General features: G+C 52.7%; 1 protein-coding gene across 2 annotated transcripts in view; it reads right to left on the bottom strand.

Moving 5' to 3' along the window:
• The window catches only part of GALNT9 (polypeptide N-acetylgalactosaminyltransferase 9), a 114,943-nt gene extending 97,654 nt beyond the window's left edge, over nucleotides 1–17,289 (bottom strand). Inside the window, exon 1 of one of the 2 annotated variants that reach the window (XM_005217645.5) lies at nucleotides 16,573–17,289. In XM_005217645.5, coding sequence (XP_005217702.1) covers nucleotides 16,573–16,813 — 241 coding nt within the window. In that variant the 5' untranslated portion in view covers nucleotides 16,814–17,289. The remainder of the gene's footprint in view (nucleotides 1–16,572) is intronic. The other variant, NM_001083641.1, reaches the window with a different exon arrangement.
• Between the last annotated feature and the right edge of the window lie 943 nt (nucleotides 17,290–18,232).

Genomic DNA, 18,232 nt, shown 5'->3' with positions numbered 1-18,232 from the left:
CCCAAATGAAGAGGCTGCCGGTCACAAGATAATCTGAGAGGAAGAGGTCGGATGGAGACACCTTCAGGAAGTCAGAGGCTGTCCTCACCAGAAAGTCGGGCAGGACACCTCTGGAGACACACGGCAGCTGGCAGCCCAGATAAGGGGACTCCATCAGTAGGGGACCCACAGGGCCAGGCCAGGCCAGTCAGGCCAACTTGCGCCCTAAAACCACCTAAGAATGTTAGATTTAAAACCAAGTAGCAAGATCAATTGCGAAAAAGCAGTAAATATCTGACAAGATGGGAAGAAATTACTAGGACAAAAGGGAAGAACAGAAGGGATCTGAAAGATGACTGAGTCCAGGACTTGCTTTTTTCCCTGAGGATGCTCTGAACATGGGGAACTTAGGGACACAGAGGGGAGGAAGTCAGAGGGCCAGATGGGCCCCTGTGAGGGGCACATAGCCTCTGGGTGGCCTGGGGACCCACAGGCCTTGAACAGGTATGGTAAGGAGGGGCTCTACTAAAGACCTTCCTCCTCCCAGCCCCTCACCCCCATGAACCTGGAGGAGGAGATGCAAAATTTACCCTTCCAGGCCTCCAATGAGACCATGAATCCATGCTTTCTGAAGATGATCAGCACACAGCAAACACACTGGGATGCTCGAGAAGAACAGACAGACTCCAGATGGGTGGTGCCAGGTGGTGGGTCCTTACACTCCCCTGGGATCAAAGAGGTATCAGGGGATTTCGCTGGTGGTCCAGTGGTTAAGAATCAACCTTCCTCTGCAGGGGACACAGATTAAATCCCTAGGTGGGGAACTAAGATTCCCCCATGCCGTGGGGTGATTAAACCCACACACAACAGCTAGAGAAGCCCAGGCGTTGCAAAGACCCAGTGCAGCCAGAACAAAAAAAAAGACACCATCAGTCTCCTCTCCTAGCATCACCCAGAAAGTGGGACTCCACAGTTTGCAGTGGAGAAACACATCCTACCCGCCATGACCCACTAATCACCCACCAGACTCCTGACAGTCCTCCATGTGCCCATGACCTTGACCAGAGACTTCACGGAGCATGGGTTTGGGGGTTGAGGGGTGGCAATGATGGCAAGCCAAACATCCCACCACCCCAGCTTCCCTCTCTCTTCCCCAGTGAGAATTTAGGCTAATTTTATGTGCTTGGCTATTAATTTTAATGATTACAAAGCAGAGATAAAAGCAAGAGCCCCTGGTTTGCCTTTGAAGATAACGTCCCTCCCAGCTTCCGTTTTATCCACTCTCTCCAAACACAACGGGTAATTTCATTACAGACAGGTCTTTTAAGATTCCCTGGGGACCCAAACCAATAACATATTGTCAATAGCGGGAAGACTGACTGCCCTTCTGCAACTATGAAGTCATGAAGATTTCGCAGGACACGGCAGTACCTGTAAAATATATTCTCACTGAGACTAATATAATATTTGATAAATCTTCACACATAGTACTTGTGTTCAACTAATATGAATATTTATGGGTCCAAAGCAAGGGAGATAAGGAATGACTGGAAATATCTGGCAAAATGGATTTCCTGGCTCCTTCACTTTGTTAAGTACGTGGGGCCGTGGAACGTCCCTCTGTCAGCTCTGTGCAGGAATATGTCCCCGGATTTGGGTCTGGTTGCTACTGGGGAGCAGTAATGGGGGAATGTTTGGGTGTCCTGTCACTTCAAGGTCACCTGGTTCTGATTAAAGCCTCCCGAGACTGTCAGGGTGGCCAGGGCCTGACACCCCCATGCCCATGGCATCAGACTCCAGTCCTGATGGCAGAGTCTCCCAGGAAATGCTTGTCCCCCGGACCAGCCCAGCTCTGGGGGGTCACAGGCAGAAGGAGACCTCGGAGGCTACACTCAGGTCCTTAGGGAGCCGAGAGCTTGGGTGCCACAGAGAGTGAGGCTGACTCAGTGCCCCCAGCCCCACTGGGGACAGGGCTCAGCCTCACCCTGGCCTGCTTGCTGCCCTCCAGGGCAGTTGCTGCCTGCCATGCTCAGGCCAGAGCCCCAGGACTTTGTGCATAGTAGGTGCTTATGAATGAAGGAAGGAATGAATGCATGAATGAAGGGGCCACCGCAGGCCCCCAAGGGAAGGAAACAGAATGGGGACCAGGAGTACTGCCCCTGAGCTCTGTCCTGGAGACAGTGACCTTCCAGACAAAGAATGGTGGATAAGCATGAGAGTTTATGTTGACCTCGAAAAGGCAGGGTGCCCCCATCCCAGTGTGGCCCCCCAGCTCAGTCAGCTTAAGCTGCATAACAAGTACCACCAACAGGGGGCCAAACAGCAGACATTTCTTATGGCTTTGGAGGCAAGAAGTCCAGATCAAAGCAGCAGTTTGGTTCCTGATGAGAACCCTCTCCTTAGCTTGCAGAGGGCAGCCTTCCTGCTGCGTCCTCAGGGCCCTTCCTTGGTGTGTGCGTGCACAGACCATGAGATTCCCATCCTCCTCTTCTTAGGAGGCCAGTGATCCCATCACAGGGGCTGCCCTCATGACCTCACCTAACCCTAATCACATCCCAGAGGCCCCACCAGGGTTAGGGCTCCAACATAGGAATGCGGGGAACACAGACATTCAGTCCATTGCATTTCACCCCAGCTCCCCAAATTCACATCCTTCTCTCATGGAAAATACACTCACTCCATCCCAACAGCCAACAAGATGCGAGAGTCATAGGCCCACTGTCCAGTGGGTTTGTGAAGATCCGCCTGACTGTCATCCATCATCCATCCACCTCCCCACGCATCCACTCATCCATTCAAGCATCCTTCCTTCCTCCCTCCCTCCACCCATCCATCAATTCACCCACCCATCCGGGGAACAAATATTTATTGAGAAAATGTTATGTATCAGGCATCATGCTACCCTATCTGTTCAAACTCTGCCCCATTTCAATTCTTTTCCTTCCATTGTCTTTGCTTACATTTCTGAGGAGTCACTATGTGTCAGGCACTTTCACATGCATCACCTTGTCTAATCTCCTCAAAATCCTATCATGGAAGGGTGATCATGTTTCCCATTTCACAGATGGGAAAAGCACAGCTCAGCAAGGAGAACTGGCCTGACATGGTCATCCAGTTGGGGTTTGGACCCAGGTCCATCCAACTCCAGTGTGCAGCTCCAAACTCCTCCTCATCCATGAAAGCCTCCTAACCTTCAACACAACCCATCAACACAGTGCTCCCTTTTGTTGCTGATACTCAGTGCCTTAGAGGACAGAGAATGCCAGTTGGCTGCCTCTTTCCCACCTCACTGTAAATTCTCAGAGGAAAGCACCCACCCAACCTCCGAGCTTTGGGCACACCCTCCTGTGCTCTGCACAGCAGATCGTGTTCTGTGAGTAAAGTATTAATTGGATTAAGCTATCTCCCTGATTCCCCTTCTTCAACCTCCCGTGGACATCTTGGAGCATTATGTTTTTCTGCAGGGGTGGGGCTGCATAAGAAACAGAATCACAGGCCTGGTGGAGTTGGATGAGGGGAGGTCAGAGAAACTGTGGACAAGCAGAAACCAGAGCTGGTGCTGAACCAGGTCATCTGAGCCAGAACCACATGCCAGGCATTACCCCCACGAGCTTACATGCTTCCTCCACTTACTTCTTAGAATAAAACCAAGAGATAATTACTATTTCATCCCATTGTACAGGTGAGGAAACTGAGCAAGGCTGTGAAGGAACCTGCACAAGGCTGCAGGGAGCAGGGCTGCTCACCTGGGTGTTTTGACTCCGCAGTCACATTGCAGCTGCAAGGCTCTGCCCCCATCAAGGAAGATATAAGCTTGTTTGCTTCCCTGTGTCCACTGCAAAGTGCTCAAGCACACAGAATATTAACACATTTTCCACAATATGCTCAAATAGTGTGAAAATAGTCCCAGGCACTTTCCGTTATTGTCTTTCTCTGGAATAAAATTGAAGCTTGCTGGGTTTCAGATGGGGGCTGCACATAGAACCGATTTGACTTAACTATTCTGTTAAAAGTAAAAGTAGTCCTTTTTGCTCGAGCAGGAGGTATCAGTCCTCACCACCGAGCTCACTAAGTTGATGTCTTCCAGCTCATCGTCGGGGAGGCAGGGCAGGGCAGGGACCCTGGCACCAGTGTGCCTGGGTCCCAGTCCCACTGCTGCCAGTGGGGGCTGACCTTGCTTGGCCATGGTCGCATCAGCGAATTGAAGATAGATTATCTCCTGCACAGGCTGTTGTGAGCACCAAACATGGTCACAGACCTCGAGCGCATAGCATGGTGCATCCACCTTGGTTATTGTTACCATCAGGTGAGTGCGAAACATCTCAGAATGATGCCAACCAATGGCTGGGACTCAACTCTGGAGCTGTGAGCAACCTTTGTCCTGGGGTCTCCCCCAGAAACGTGAAGGCTGGGAAGCAGGGCTCAGGGTGTGGGAAGGAGAGCAGCCCTTCACCTGAGAATGCTCTCCAAGAGGTGGCAACATCTACAGGGTGGAGGCGAAGGACGGTGGGGGTGGCAGTGCCAGAGAGGAAGGGGCGTCCAAGATGAGAATCCCGGAGGAGGCACAGCGGGCCAGGCAGCCCCCCGCCAGTGCCCACTGCCTTTGGAGCCAGACGGATCTTTCCTAAACTTTCCCCCTGCTCTCCAGAAAAGGCCTGGGGATGCACCACTCTTGAGGGGAATGGGGGGAGGAGATCAGCTCCCCTCGCGGCTGGGAGGTGACAAGGCCCCTCTCTGCCCAGGCCCTTGCAGCCCCTTAGGCCTTTAGCAGCCTCTCCCAGGCTCCTACCTGCCCTGTGAGGGGGTCCCACCTTACAGACCAGGGGTTCTCAGCCCCACCAACTCAGTGTTCCTATTCACAACACACATCTGTAGTGGCCCCTATTCTGAAATAGGATGTAGGTAATACAAAACCAGACATATGCTTTCTTTTTAAAAACCCATTTAATAGTACATGTGTGCTAAGCCACTTCAGTCGTGTCCGACTCTTTGCGACCCTATGGACCAGAGTCCGCCAGGCTCTTTTGTCCATGGGATTCTCCAAGCAAGAATACTGGAGTGGGTTGCCATGCCCTTCTCCAGGGGATCTTTCCAGCTCAGGATCGAAACCTCAACTGATAACTTTATTTGCTGCCTCTCTGAGAAAATGGAAAAAAAGAGAGTACCCCAGCTTCCACCCCACCTGGCTAGCTCACTTACTGTCCCTCTACCTCAGAAGCAGGAGCAGGAGGAGCTGTCCGAGGTGCTGGACAGGCCCCAGCTCCTGAGCTGGGGTGCCACCCTCTCATGGGCTCCAGGATGGGTTCTGGCACCCAATCCTCCCCTCTCAGCTAATTCTTATCTTGGAAATAACACCCTCTGTCTGCCCCATCTCCCTCTCCAGGACAGACCTTCATCTCATCCTCCTTCACAGGACTGGTTCTCAATTGGGGGAGGAGATGCCCCCAGGGGAAATTTGACAGTACTTCTCCATGTCCCATGTTGCATGGGGGTCCAACCACCAATAGTCATCCAGCCCCCAAATCCACAGTGCTTTGCAGAAAGGCCCCATGTCTGCCGCTTCCAACTTCACCCCCAACCCTCATCTAAGCTGCCTTTGTCCAGGTCACCCCCACCCTTGGAGCAGCAGTCAGCCCTCAGTGCTCATGGAGTGTGACCCATCAAAGTACTCAGCGGTGCTGGTCCCCTTGATGCCCAGGATCAGACACTGGCCTGCCTCACCTCTCTTCTGGCTACTCCTCATCTCCTGGTAGACTGTCCCAGCTCGGCCAACCTGTCTCTTCCCCTGCACTCACTCCCTGGTCTGGGTGAGACCATAAAGCTATGTGGGTTTCGATAGCATCTGCATGTGGGTAACTCCTGCTATGGGCTCAACTATGTCCTCTAAAAGCTGTGCATTGAGGGGACTTCCCTGGTGGTCCAGTGGTTAAGAATCCACCTTGCAATGCAGGGGACATAAGTTTGATCCCTGATCAGGAAACTAAGGTCCCACATACCAAGGAGCAACTAAGGCTGCATGGCACAACTACTGAGCTTGCACACTCTGGAACGCATGTGCCCCAACTGGAGAGTCCGTGTACTGCAACAAAAGATCCTGCGTGTCACAACTAAGACCCCATGCAGTCAAATAAATAAATACTTTTTTAAAAAAAAGGTTGTATGTTGAAGACCTAACTTCAATGTGACTGTATCTGGAGAGGGGCCTTAGGGGGGTGATTAAGATTAAATGAGGTCACCGGGGGACCCTAAACTAATAGGACTGTGGCCTTACAGAGGGAGAGACACCAGGAATGCTCAGGCACACAGAAGAAGCTGTCCGCAAGCCAGGAGGGAGGCCTCATCAGAAACCAGCCATGCCAGCACCTTGATCTTGGTTTTCAAGCCTTCAGAATTGTGAGACAATGAATTTCCGTGGTTTAAGCCCTCCAAGTGTGATACCTGGTTAAAGCAGCTGGAGCACTCATACAGCTCCCAGTGTGAGTCTCCAGCACGGACTCCCTGACCAATATTCTAGCCAACCCTCCAGCATGCACTGTGCCTCAGGACTCTTGCACTTGCTGGGCCTGGAGCTCCCTCCTTCAGATCTCTGCAGGTCACATCCCCATCCTTACTTTCAGACTTCACTTAAAAGTCACTCCCTTCTTGGGGCCTTCTCCGGACACTGGATGGAGATGCCAGTGCCTCTCCCCTGACACTTCATCCTTCTGCCTTATTTTGCCCCCTACCATGTATTCATGTTCAGTAGTCTGTTCAGTTTGCTCACTGCGATCAGCAGAATCATGGACCCCAAAGCTGTTCACATCCCAGCCCCCAGAACCTGGGAATATGTTAGGTTAACATGGCAGAGAAAATTAAAGGTGTTCATCAGCTGAATTTGAGCTGGATTATCCAGTGGGCCCCTGTGATCATAAGGACGCTTAAAGGTAGAAGAGGGAGGCGAAGAGGAGAGTGGGGGTTGGGATGTGACTTTGGGGGAATGGCACAAAAAGGCGAAACACTGCTGGATTCGGAGATGGAGGCCAGATATGGATGCAGGATATGGGTGCTGAACCCCAGGAAAGGCAAGGAAACAGGCAGGAAAAGCCTCCACAGGGCACCCTCCCCAGGAGACCCGTGTCAGCCTTTGACCTGCAGGAGCCTGAGAAGAAGGCTTTCATCACACACCTCTAAACACGCTGTGTTCTCGGACCAGGACATCTGCAAGAACCAGTATTTCTACAAATTCCATGATCTTTCTGTGAACAGCACAACTACATTGCACTCCAGTGTCAAAAGCATTAACTCGTTACATAAAAATGTCTACAATATATGACTATTTTGGTAACTTCCTGTTGAGATTTCTTCCATTTTTAAAGAAATATACTTAGAGGCTCATGAACCAGCTGCGACCTGAGCCTCTCAACCTCCAGGAGGTCCTGTCTGGCAAGTCAGTCCACACACAATTGGGACAATTAGGACTTCCCCTCGTCCCAGCCACTGTCCCCCTGTACCAGCCCTGTGTCTGGCTCTGGGCACACACTGCCCCTCTAGCCTTGAAGCCAAGCCTCACTTCTAACCAGGGTGGAAAACCCAGGGAGGAGCCATCCAGGAGGCTACTGGAGCAGCTACCGGGGCCAGGACCCATCATAGGCCAGGCACCTGTAGATCTTATTTCTCTGGCACACTGCTAGGCCTGGGGCAGCATATTAAGAGCCATTGCACTTGGGCTCATTTACTTAAAAATAAAACCCAACAGCTGAGGCTTCTGAGCAAAGCCCCTCTCTGGAGGACCGGAAGGTCGAAGGTCGCTGCCTGAGCCAGGCCAGACGTGTATGGCAGGATTGCCTGCCAAGGTGGACCACCCCCGCGAAGCGAGGCAGGGCGAGGGGTGCTGGGGAGTGGCCTGGGGTGTGTTCAATGCTGCTGCCTCCTTCTCAAGACCCAGGAGTCAGGGCTACATCTGCACAAGTGGGTTATTTTATTTTTATTTATGTTTTATCAGACTCAGAGCTTCAGAAAGCCTTGGAAAGAGCACAGATCCAGAGTCCAGCATCTCCCTTCATCAATTCTGAGGCCATCAATCCACAACCCTAGGGGAGACCACTTTCTAAGACCAGGTGCTACAGCAAGGAGCCTCGAGGGCCATCCATGACAGCAACCTCACACTGGTCTTTCCTCCAGCCTTCCTGCAGTATCCATGTCTCTGTAAACCACTCGATTCATGTTACTTAATAGCCTGCTTTAAACTGATGCACTTTTGAATTAAGTGAATTTGCTTCTTAAATAAGTGAGGTATTGATACGCAAGATAGGAGACCTCTATCCTTTGCCCAAAATGTTAATCAGTAAAAAATGAAACAGCATTTGGCTATTAAAGTCTAGCTGGATACACAGCCAGCCAAGGATGCTGAGCCTGGGGGTGGCTCTAAAGGTAGATAGGCAAGTTCAGAGCATGCAAGAGGCACGTTGCCATTGAATTGAGACTGTCTTGGTATAGTCAGCAAGGTCAAAGAGGATGCATGGGGGACAGCCTTCAGGATGGCACTCTTCCTGTGCCCAGCAGGATCCCGAACTTTGATCAGTATGGGTTAGCCATCTCACTGGACACAAGGATGACTCCCTTCACTCAAGCCAATTCTTTTTGCCTCTACAAGGTTCTGCTGAGGTTGGTGTTTCCATCATCCCCACTTTACAGATGAGAAAACTGAGACTAGAGGGGGGTGACTGACTTGCTGAGATGTGGAGCCAGGTATGAACCCAGCCAGTCAACCCCTATGTTCTAGACAGAAGGCAGGGATCTCCACGGGAGTTTTCTGGCCCCCAGGGGACACTTGACAATGTCTCATGCCGCAGCTGGAGGTGGGAGCAGAGAGAACTGCTGGTGTCCAGTGGGTGGAGGCCAGAGATGCTGCTCAACAGCTTACCAGCACCGTACCACCGTGTGCAAAGATTACCTGGCCCAGATGTCAACAGCAACATGTTGAGAAGCCCTGACTAGGGACCCCAAGGCAGGCCACAGGCTGAGCAGGCCAGAATCAAGACTGTCCTGTCCCTCAGGTGGCTGGAGAGACTGTGTGTTGTCACTGCTGTCATTTCGGTCCCTCAGATCTGAGTGAGATCTCAAATGTGCTTTATAAATCCAACCAGCTAGACAGAGGCACAGACTTCCATGGTCGCAGATGAAGTCCAAGCGTTCTCCTGATAGCCACACACCACTCTCCTCCTTCATAGCACTCACGTAGGTTGGGAAGATCCCCTGGAGGAGGGCATGGCAACCCACTCCAGTGTCCTTGCCTGGAGAATCCCCATGGACAGAGGAGCCTGGCGGGCTATAATCCATGAGGTCGCAAAGAGTTGGACTGAGTGATGAAGCACAGCACCACTCACGTGGGGCTGGCCCCTGCCCCGATGCCCTTCCCCGATCCCCTCACAGCTCACTCACATCTGAGTTCGATCATCATAGAGGAGCTCCCCACCCACCCTTGGTGTCAGTCTCCCAGCACACACAGCCACTGTGGTCCTCTGGTGGTCAGAACTCAGGGCATCATGGTTACACTCCCTTTGGAGGCTCCAGGAAAGGGTCCTTCCTGCCTATTCCAGCCTCTGGAGTTGCTGGCATCCTCGGAGTCCTTGGCTTGTAGACGCATCACCCCAGTCTCCGTCTCTGCCTTCTATCTTCTATGTCTGCGTCCCTCTTGGTCTCATAAGGACAATATTGTCCTTATAAATCACTGGATCAGGGCCCACCTTACTCCAGTACAACCTCATCTGCGTACGTCTGCAAACAGGGTTACATTCTGAGGACACGAATCTGGGGAAATGCTATTCAAGCCACACCCCATCTAAAGTGAGACCCCGTCCCACCCACCCACTCTCCATCACTCTTCCTCTTGGTGGCTTCCTTTCTGTCTGGAGTTGCCCTGTTCACAGCACTCGTTGCTCACCTGCCTCCCTCCTAGGACGTCAGCCCTGAGAGGCAGGGACCTGCATCTCCTTCGCTCCTACACCCTGACTCAGCATCAGGAACATAGGAGGGGTGAATGATAAGGATAAAGAAGATACTGCCTTCATTCCAGAAAATGAGAAGCTTCAGCCTGCAGAGCAGTTTCCAAGGACCCATCTCACCATGAATCAGCCTCTCCCCATCCCTCTTTTGACACCTGGCTATCCTCCCTTCAAGGGTACCTGTGCTTTTTGAGAGCAGAACAGAAAAGCTGACCAAAGAGCAGAAAAGCTGTTCCAAGAGCTGGATCCCAGGCAGTAATGCCCCCAGTAGGACATGGGATATGGAAGTGAATAGAGACTTATTTTTGTCAAGTTATCAGCCAACGAAGGATAAACTGTCCTTTCAGAAAATAGTGCCGAACCTCTGAAATATGCAAATTGCTGAGCTGAATTGTAAATGCAATCACTCAGCCCTGGCAGGCTCCCAAGGTGAGGGTCACGGTTGGCCTGAGTTATTCCTAGAAGTGGGGCCCCGGCTGGATCTGCAGAGTCTCTGGATAGAGCCAGCCCCTCCAGAGTGAGGTCTGCTCCTCCCAGGGGAATTGCGTGAGGGGTGTTTATCTCAGGGTGAAGCACCCCTACCTCTCATCGCCCCAGATGCCAAGGCCCAGGACTGCACAGCGCTAACCTCTGTGACCATAAGTGGCTTCGGCTGTTCTGATATGGGTGGTTGGATGGGGTCACAGGCAGACCAGCAGGCAGAGGAGCACAGGCAAAGAAGGGGAAAAAAAACAAAACCAACATGCTGTTAATCTTCTCAGGGTGAGTGAAATGTAATTGCAGGCGGCTCCCATGTAGGAGAATGGAAAAAGCCATTCGTGTCAAAAGCCCCCTCGCTGGCTGTGGTTGTGCAAAAGCCTGGGCTCTGGTTGGGAGCACCAACTATTTTTTCACTTTCTGTAGTAAATCAACAACTGTGGGGGATGTGAGACAGATGCAGGGGGAGAGGCCAGCCAATTAATGACTTGGGGTGGGGGTGGGGGTTGGGGGAGGAAGTGGCCAACCAATTAATTGCTGCCATTCTGAAGCAAGACCTGCCAGGACCCGTGATTAAATCCTGAACGAATGGCAACTATTTCTCCGGCCACGGTGGCTTTGACTGCTGGGATCAGCAATGCAGGACGTTTTAACTCATAAAGCAGATTCAAGGAAGATGGAGGAGATTGATGAACTCTAGCTGGAAGGGCCCAGGAACCAGCGGGGAGCTACTTCTAGAATTAAAATTCACAATGACTAGGGAAATCTTTCCGATGAAACACACATGCCCTGCAAGTGGAATATCTTAGGCATCTTCAAAACGGAGCTGCTCGTGCATAGCAAAGGGCTTGAAAACCCTTCTTGAGAAGTCAGCACCTTCTATGCACACGGGCTCTCAGGAGTGGGCAGACTGGGACAGGCATACCACAGAGGTGAGGAGTGGTCCAGAGGGGCAGCCAGCCCCTCGCCGTCCCCAGGAACCTTCCAGGCCCCTCTCAGACACCCACCCCGCCCCCCTCCACCAGGCTCTTCTGCAGGCTCCACCCACCTGGGGCATTCATCCTTTGGTCACTGGAAGGGCACTGATCGGGCATCCACCCCATGCCAGGTTTGAGGCACTTGCTGTCCTCACATGGCTTGTGCTCCCATGTGATATTTGAATTCCCACGCCAGGTGGGGACTGTTTGGATACCTCTCCAAATTCAGCTTCTCAGCTGTGACACCTGCCTACCACCAAAGCAACCACCACAGTGCAGGAAAGTTCCACACGGAGGGGTTTGCTCCCCCTGCAGCCCGAGGGGCCAAGGCAAACACAGGGTGACCTCCTGGCATTCTCTCCATCTGCCTCCTTCTCGCCTCTCTCCAGGCACCTCCTGGTCTCAACTCCAAAATTCTTCGATTACTAAAACTCAGGGTGGGGACTTCCCTGTCAGTTCAGTAGTGAAGACTTTGAATGCAGGGGCTGTGGGCTCAATCCCTGGTGGGGGAGCTGAGATCCAATGGAGGAGAACAGAAAAAGCGATTCAAGTCAAACAACCCCCTCCACACCTCATGGCCAAAAAAGCAGAAGGTAAAAACAGAAGCAATATTGTAACAAATTCAATAAAGACTTAAAAAAACAAAAACATCACTCATGGTGCTCAGACTATTGTTAGGATTTCAGCTTCCTGATCTGGGCCCCCTCCAGTGGATGGAGCCTCGGAGACAAGTGCCCCTTGGCAACCTGACAGCCACTTCCCCACTCTTTCCACCCACTTCACCCCCCATCACATCCCCTTAAGCAATACTCTGCTACAGACCCGGGCTTCCCAAAGTGTGCAGTCAGAATCCCGGGAGGACCAGCACGTGGGACAGGGTTGTTGGCTGAAAACGAACACAGCGTTAAATAACATTGACTCACACCGTGAGACTTATCCCCTCTTAAAGCCTGTCTCAATCCCCTGATTTCTTCAAGGAGAAAATCTTGGTTTCATGTCAATATATCCCCCACACTTGAGAATCTCCCTTCTAACAAAGAGAGGGCAGGTTTCTGGCTCAGAGCCTCTGCTGACAGCCCTGTCATGCTGGAATTAAAGAGCATGATTTTGTTTTCATTACATTCATTCGCCTAGTCCCCTCCTGCTTACGAGTACAGTGGTGATTTGCAAATGTCTTTTTACATAAACTTATTCTAAACAAAAACAATCAATCGTTTAGAGAAAGATCCACTCACTGTCTCATCCAACAAATATTTCTGGAGCATGAACTGTGTGCAAGGTACCACCCAAGACCCTTGGCATTAGAACTGTGAATAAAACAGACAAAAATTCCCACCCTCAGATGAACAATAGAACAGGTGTGATGCACAATTATGGCAAAACCCAGTACCAGTCTTATGTGAATTTCTTTAATTTGAGAGAGCAGGGCCAGCAAGTACCTCTTCCCAATGGAGGGGAAGTGGTGTTGGCACAGCTGGTGGGAGGCGGGCCCCACCTGAGATGTACAAGGCCATTACCCGATAGACCACAACTGGACCTTCTGTTATTTTAACTTGAATTTTTGATAAATTAAGAAATGTAGATCATTCTAAAGCAAGTATGCTTCTAGCAGCCGCCACAGCTAACTTCCTAAACAACCTTGAGCAAACCCTGCTGTCTCGCCGGCCCTCAGCTTTTCCATCTGTACAGAGGATACATGGTTTTGACCTCTGATTGTGAGGGACTTGGGCTGGTTAGAGGGTCAAGTTAGAGGGAATTAACACGCATGTTGTCTGAATTTTAAAAAGCAGCCAACCAACCCAAATGGAAACCTCCCCCTCCCATCCCCAGCTCGAATTCAGCCTCTGCTCCTAAGGGGTCATAGAAGGCAGAAGGGCTTGAACGTATGACCAACTGAATGGGATTTCCCCTCCCTTCTCATTGAGCTTAAAGTGAAATTGAAAGTTGGTTGCTCAGTCCTGTCTGACTCTTTGCAACCCTATGGACTGTAGCCCACCAGGCTCCACTGTCCATAGAATTCTCCAGGCAAGAATACTGGAGCGGGTAGCCATTCCCTTTTCCAGGGATCTTCTCAACCCAGGGATTGAATCCAGGCCATCTGAATTGCAAGCAGACTCTTTACTGCCTGAGCCACCAGGGAAGCCCACTGAGCTTAGAGGTTCTCCAATTCCACCTTCATAAGACTCACTGTGCCAGTTGCAGGCATGAAACCAGGGATGCTGTACTTGATGTGCAGTTTAAGATATTTGGAAGGATAATTTTTGCCTATAAACATTTTTTCTTGCCTTGAGCACTAAACTTAGAAGCAAACTCTTATGTACATACAGCATGTGACTACACTGAATTTCCTTAAAGAAAATCCACCCCCACCCTTCTCCAGGTCCTGTGAATTTGAATCTACACACACCATTAATAAGTCTTTGCTGAGTCAACAAGACATTTCAAGTAAAGGGCACTGGACCAGCTAAAGAAAAGCTGTGGGGGGTATTGGGGAGGATGCTCTGCTTCTGGGCCCTGCTCCCCAGGGACAATCTTTCCTCCCCACCAGCTCCTTCAAGCCAGGAGAAGTGTTTCTAGGAAGCAGTCAAGGCAAAGCAAATATAAGCAATAAATCAATTTTGTTGGGGTTTCTCCCTCTCCTTTCTAAACTCAGCTGAATTCGTATCAAGTAGAAGCTCCTAGGAATCCATATCCTATTCCTTGGATCTAAAACACAATAGACACTAGTGTAAAAGGCTGTGGCTTGCCTCCTCTGGGAAGCACGCTCCTTGATGTTTTTCAGAATCCTTTAACAGAAGAATCTGTGCCAGTTTGAAGGGTGAGCACTGTTCTCAAAGGGCTTCTTGTGAACAAAGGTCAACCATTCCTGCACTGTCCTCTCCTTAGGGACCCACCCAGGCTGAGTGCTAGATTGGGGCTCTCTTGTCATGTCCAGAAACAAATACTGAATGACCCCTGGGTAAGGCGCTATGCTAGGCACATGGTCTGAGATGGGTATGCAAGATAAAGAGTGGGATTGGTGGGAGAGACAGAACAGAGATTGGAGAGGGACAGAACAGTTGGGCTAAGGGATGGGCAAAGAAAGAAGAGAGGAAAATTGATAGGAGGAAGAGATTTGGTGAAGGGGTGAGGGAGAAAGGATTTTAAAAAGGAGAAAGGGGTGGGAAGAGGAGTAGGAAGAGAGAAGAGAGGAGGGAGGAGGAAGAAGCCAGGAGAAGGGAGGGGGAGAGGCTGGGGTGGGCCTGGGAATGACACTCCACTTTCCCAAAACACTTCATCATCCCCCATCAGTTGGTTGAAGGTCCTGGCTTTTCCTGCCTCCAAGAATCCCAGCTCCTTCTCACCTTGACGTGGGGGAGGGGAGAGAACGGCTCTCAGCACTGAGCTGGCCGTCAGGATGTTACACAACCCGACGTGCTGCCAATGTTTTTATATAATCCTCCACTTCTCCCCATAAAACAGACCATAACACCCTGGCAAACACACTTCAATAAAGCTGTGTGCTATTACCGGGGCACACTGCCTTCCTGGAGATGAATCACCACTGGAATGGTCAAGTGACAGCTGAACTAAACTTTTCTCCCCTCGTGGTTTCAGCTGAATAGGGAAGATCAGAAAAGCCAAGCAACCCACCAGAACTACCTCCAGACAAAAACCCAGGAGCTCAGGGGTGGTGAGAAGGCACTTGGGAAGTCAGAGGATGCGCTACTCTCCCAGAGAGGGTGGGCATGGCTGCAGACAGCTCTCGTATCCCGGGCATCAGGAACCAAGCCTCGGGTTCAGAGCTGCTGCTCCAAGGCCAGCTGGGCATCCAGAAGGAAATCCCAAGAGGATCTCCACATTGGACTGAGTGATGTGTGGAACAGGCCCCGTCTATGCAAGCTGGCTCCCAGACAGCTCCTGCTGGATCCTGTTACTGACTCTTCCTAAAGAGCATTGCCAGGGGCTGCTGGTGCAGAAACCAGAATAGCACAGGACAGAAGGGGAATACCTACTAATGGGGTAAACATAAACTTTCCTCTTTCCTCCTTGCAACTGGCACAGAGTAAGCCCAGGGAGCAGCAGTTGCTTTATTCTGCTCTGCTGCAACCCAATGTGGAAAAGTACTCCTCTTCCCCCACCACCTAGCTCCACATTGGCCCTGACCCTCCTTGACTCCCACACTGACCCTCAGGGTGACTCACATCCGCTTGGGATGAAACAAGGAGCCCACCTCCAGGAGCCAGTTCCTGTAGAAGCTTCCAAGGACTCCAGGTTCCCAAGCACCATGGCTCAGGGTCCATTTAGGTAATTAATATCTGCCAAGCCCCTGCCAGGACCTAGACTCTATTTGTCCATGAGTCACAGGTTCACAGCCTCATACTTGACCCACAGCACTTGGTTGATTGAGCCCTGAGCATCCCCAGGATAGGGAACTGAACAGCTCCAGTGGTTGGGGCATAACTCTTTGCAACCCCACGGATTGTAGCCCACCAGGCTCCTCTGTCCATGGAACTCTCCTGGCAAGAATACTGGAGTAGGTTGCCATTCCCTTCTCCAGGTGATCTTCCTGACCCAGGGATTGAACCCAGGTCTCCTATATTGCAGGCAGATTCTTTACTGTCTGAGCCACCAGGGAAGCCCACTTTTCTCCACCAACATCTAAAGGACACCTCTGAAGGACAGCATAGCCATCCTGCCTCTCTCCACTTCTTCCTCAAGAGAGGGGAGTGAGTCCAGGCTTAGCCCTGATGCCCCACAGCTCCTGAAGCAGCATGGCAGACTCCCTTGCTCTTAGATCTGGGCACTGCCTGCTCTTAACACAGGTCCTACAACCTCTAGAAGTTCTCTCAGTTTCTCAGGGAACAAGGTGGAGTCCCTTCATGTGTACTGGTGGGTTGGGGTACTCAAGTGTCCTCTGGGCACATAAGTGTATGCGTAGTCATTCAGACCAGCATCCTCAGCTACACAGAGGCTGTATTCCCATCTGCCTTCTACCTGATTCACTCCACAAGTAACAGGAAATCGATCCTAGCCCTGGTTGGCCACCAGGTCCCTGGGGTCCTCGCAGGTTGTAGCGCCAGGGACACAGTTCAGCGTCCCAAGCCCGGAAACAATTCTTCCCCCACCCACTCTCCCAGCCTCTTTGTCCTGAGCGGGGCGCTGGCTCAGCTCACCATTCAGCTGGTTGTAGACTACCTCCTCCAGGTGGTCAAGGCGCTGCAGGATGGCTTCGCGCTCAGCCAGCGCGCCCACCTTGGCGTGCCGGCTGCGCACCCGGCGGTCGGCACTGCGAACGATCTGCACCAGCCCCTCTGAGCGGTCCTGCAGGCGGCAGTACACGGAGAAGAGGATGATGCCCACGAACACCAGGATGTTGACCGTCAGCAAAGTTTTGATCTTCCTGGCCACCGCCATGAACGCGGTTGGAAGCTGGGGGCTGCCTCACCCACGGGGCATCCCCGTGGGCCCGGTGGACACAGGAGCCTCCGCCTGGCCCGCTGCTTCGGGGACCATGAGCCAGCCCAGCTCACCGCGGGCTGCGGGCTTGGGGTGCTGAAGGAGGGGGGCTGAGGGCCGGGAGCTGCAGGCAGGGGCTGCAGGCGGATGCTGCGGGAGAGCTGCGCGCTCTGCCGCCCGCGCCCGGGAGCTGTCCCTTCAGCACCACCCGCGCCCTCTCAGCGCGCCCCTCTACCTCCCGGGTTCCCCACCAGCAGGGGCTGCCCGGGGCCGTGGGCGCAGGGGGCACTCGGCATCCTCCTCAGAGGGGCGCGGCCCCCTCTCAGGGGCGGCGGGGAGGGCCTCGGGACCCGGAGAAGCGAGGGAGGCGCGGGCCGGCAGGCACTCGGCTGGTGTGCAGCTCCTGCCCGCCCCGCAGCCACGGCGCCGGTGCGGAGTGACGCGGCCGCCCAGCTCATCAGCATGCACGCGGGGCCCCGTGCCCGCCCCCGCAGGCCCGTCCCTCCGGGACCGCCCCCTCAGGGACCACCCCCACCCCACCCCACCCGGTGGGGCGCAAGGTCTGGCTCGCGCCCTAGGCGCCAGAACCGGGTGGGGCGGGGCGGGGCCTCGCGTTCAGGAGACCCAGTCCAAGGGCGTCCCGGCGGGTGCGGCGGGGCGGAGCGCGCGAACAATCTCTCCACACGCCCCCTCCCCAAACTTGACCTGCGGAAGCAGGATCTTGGGGAGTGAGTGTCTGGTCAAGGCAGTGTAGTCTGCGTGGATGAGCAGGGGTAGGTGGGAGGGGAGGCTCTTTGTGAGAAGGAAGGGGGACAGTAGGGTCAAAGCCTCCTTGGTGGTTTGTCTCACCTTTCCCTCATTCAAACTGAATCAACCCCCGGCCTCCCTCCCCTTCCCTCTCTGCAGGGCAGAGGGCTGGGAAGAGCTGAGTCCAAGAACTGGTGCCCAGGGCTTGAGAGTCCGTGGTACCCAGAGACACACAGGCAGAACCGCAAAAGCCACTGCGGGACGGGGGAGGCGTAGGCTCTTGGGCATCCGGTGCTCCAGGACGCGGTCCTCAGACCTCAGGGAACAGCAAACCTGGCTGACCCCGCCTCCACGTCAATCTCTAATACAGCCTCAAACCCGCGTTTTATAGGTGAGACAGCCGGGGTTCAAGAGAGTAAAGACCCAGCTTTGGACCCTGAGCACCGAGAAGGCAGGAGGCTCTATCTACTTCACACTTTCTCCCCAGTGCTTGATGCTTGGTGCTCAGTAAATATTTGTTCAGTGAATAAAGGCAGGAACATTCATTAAGAGCTGGTTTCTGTTGGTCGCTCACTACAAAGAGATGAATAAGGACCTTTGGGCTTGAGGGAGCTCTTGGTGTGTGTGTGC

Source organism: Bos taurus, chromosome 17, assembly GCF_002263795.3.
Source record: "Bos taurus isolate L1 Dominette 01449 registration number 42190680 breed Hereford chromosome 17, ARS-UCD2.0, whole genome shotgun sequence".
NCBI lineage: Eukaryota > Metazoa > Chordata > Mammalia > Artiodactyla > Bovidae > Bos > Bos taurus.
Note: the sequence above shows the minus strand (reverse complement) of the source record. Positions and strands in the feature narration are given on the sequence as shown.